The 2,202-nt window shown below is 48.9% G+C and overlaps 1 protein-coding gene across 1 annotated transcript in view; it reads left to right on the top strand.

Moving 5' to 3' along the window:
* Positions 1 to 1,019, top strand: part of LOC144947424 (nucleolar RNA helicase 2-like) — a 38,749-nt gene extending 37,730 nt beyond the window's left edge. Inside the window, exon 18 of the mRNA XM_078876673.1 lies at positions 991 to 1,019. Coding sequence (XP_078732799.1) covers positions 991 to 1,019 — 29 coding nt within the window. The remainder of the gene's footprint in view (positions 1 to 990) is intronic.
* Positions 1,020 to 2,202: the final 1,183 nt, after the last annotated feature.

The raw sequence follows: 2,202 nt of genomic DNA, 5'->3' as shown, positions 1-2,202 counted from the left end.
TGTGAGTTCGTGAGTGTGTGAGTTCGTGAGTGTGTCAGTTCGTGTGTGAGTTCGTGTGTGAGTGTGTGTGTGAGTGAGTGTGTGAGTGTGTGAGTGTGTGAGTTCGTGAGTGTGGTGAGTGTGTGTGAGTGAGTGTGAGTTCATGTGTGAGTTCATGTGTGTGAGGGTGTGCGAGTGTGAGTGTGCGGGGGGAGCAAGTGGCTCAGTGGTTACCGCCGCGCTACGAATCCCCCAAAAGCGGGGACCTGGGTTCGCACAGCTGCCACCATAGGTCGCGACTATCCGAGCCCATTCCGTCCTGGGGACCCCCTCCCCTAGGTCGACTCAGCCTCAAACAAGCAGGCTCGTGTGGTGTGTAAGATGAACATCACCACGCGGGAAGGGGGGGGGGAGCTTTGACTTTGTGTGAACCATCTACTCTCACCACGTGATGCAAATAAACATCGGGAACTCTCACTGGGATCTGGGTGAGTGGTTGAGTGGATGGGCGGATGGTTGAGTGAGTTATTGGTTCTAGATTGAACATTAATTTCATTAGAACTGCTTGTTGTGTTTAGTTTGTTCTTGGCAATGCGTACAGTGCGAAAGAAGTTCAACGTACATCTGTAATGGTTCGATAGAGGCACTTACACTCGTGTGGAAGCAACACTATTTAACACAACTGCAACACACCCTACACATAAGGTGGTGACCACCGTCCTACTCTCACTAACACTCGGGTACTACTTAGCGTGGCCAAGCCAGGAAGGCTTCTGCTTGGCCACGATGACTGGAGGCTTCTCTCTCTCTCTTCAGAGTCTTCATACGACGGCTTCATCCCAGGTACCAACAGCAGCAGCTCAGCACGCTGAGTCCGCTTATAAACCTCTCCGGCATGGCCGGCCACGCCATGACCACGCCCCCCTTCTCGAACCCTCGAGAAGGCTCCACTCCCTGACCACGTGACTCCCAAGGCCCCCGGCCCCCTCTTGCATCCGGTCACGTGTCCAGCCGGGGTCACTCGGAGTGCCACGGCCTGACAACCCCCGTGGCACCCATCAACAGCCTCCATACTGAACATGCAGTGACGTCACGCATACAGACCCAACATGGCAGTGACGTCATATGCATACAGACCCGACAGTAGTGACGTCATATGTCACCACTACTATACGCCACACTACATTACTCTTTGGTTCTTTCGGTAAAGTCGCGTAGAAAGAAAATACATAATAGAATACCACATTACTATACACCACTACGCTACTATACACTACACGACTATACACTACGCTACTATACACCACTACTATACACTGCTATACACTACAATACTATACACTACTACACACCACTACTATATACTGCTATACACTACACTACTACACTACACTACTATACACCACTACGATACACTGCTATACACTACACGCTACACTACTATACACCACTACTACACTCTACACTACTATACACCAGCGGTCTCCAACCTTTTTGGCACCAGGGACCGGTTTCGTGGAAGACAATTTTTTTACGGGGCGGGTGGGGGAATTGTTTCGGGATGATTCAAGCGCATTACATTTATTGTGCACTTTATGTTTATTATTATTACATTGTAGTATATAATGACATAATTATACAACTCACCATAATGCAGAATCAGTGGGAGCCCTGAGCTTGTTTTCCTTGCAACTCGACGGTACCATCTGGGGGTGATGGGAGACGGTGACACCCAATGTGTGTTGCTTATGTCCAGTCGAGTCCGTAATCTCGCTTTGGTTGCTGGCACTGCAGAAAACCCCGCTTCGCAAAGATAGGACGTTGCAAATGGAAGCAGGCTTTTCAGTGCTTTTGTGGCAATCCGCCTTGATTTTAATCCAGAACGTATTGAGATTTTAAGTTGTCTCAAACATACTTTTAAGGCCACCCTCATTTGCGATCTCAAGCAGTTCATCCTCTTTGAGCACGGACAAAGTCGATTCACCTGGCTTATTCACAAATGGGTCGTGGGATCCATTCCTTCCCAGTTCGGGGGTCTTTTGTGTTTTGGAAGTAATGCTCAAACTCTTGAAAGCTGAGTTGGGAGATCATGCACCAGCTGGGAAAAAGAAGGCCCTGCCTCAGTCTCTTTCAAAATCTCTGCTAATGTTTGAAACATGTCAAAAGTCCCAATGTTCACTCGTCGCCCCTATAATTCCAGTTTGGCTTTGAATGCAGCCACTT

Source organism: Lampetra fluviatilis, chromosome 45 (assembly GCF_964198595.1).
Source record: "Lampetra fluviatilis chromosome 45, kcLamFluv1.1, whole genome shotgun sequence".
NCBI classification, from domain to species: domain Eukaryota; kingdom Metazoa; phylum Chordata; class Hyperoartia; order Petromyzontiformes; family Petromyzontidae; genus Lampetra; species Lampetra fluviatilis.
The sequence above is the reverse complement of the archived record's forward strand: the minus strand, read 5'-3'. Positions and strand labels throughout refer to the sequence as shown.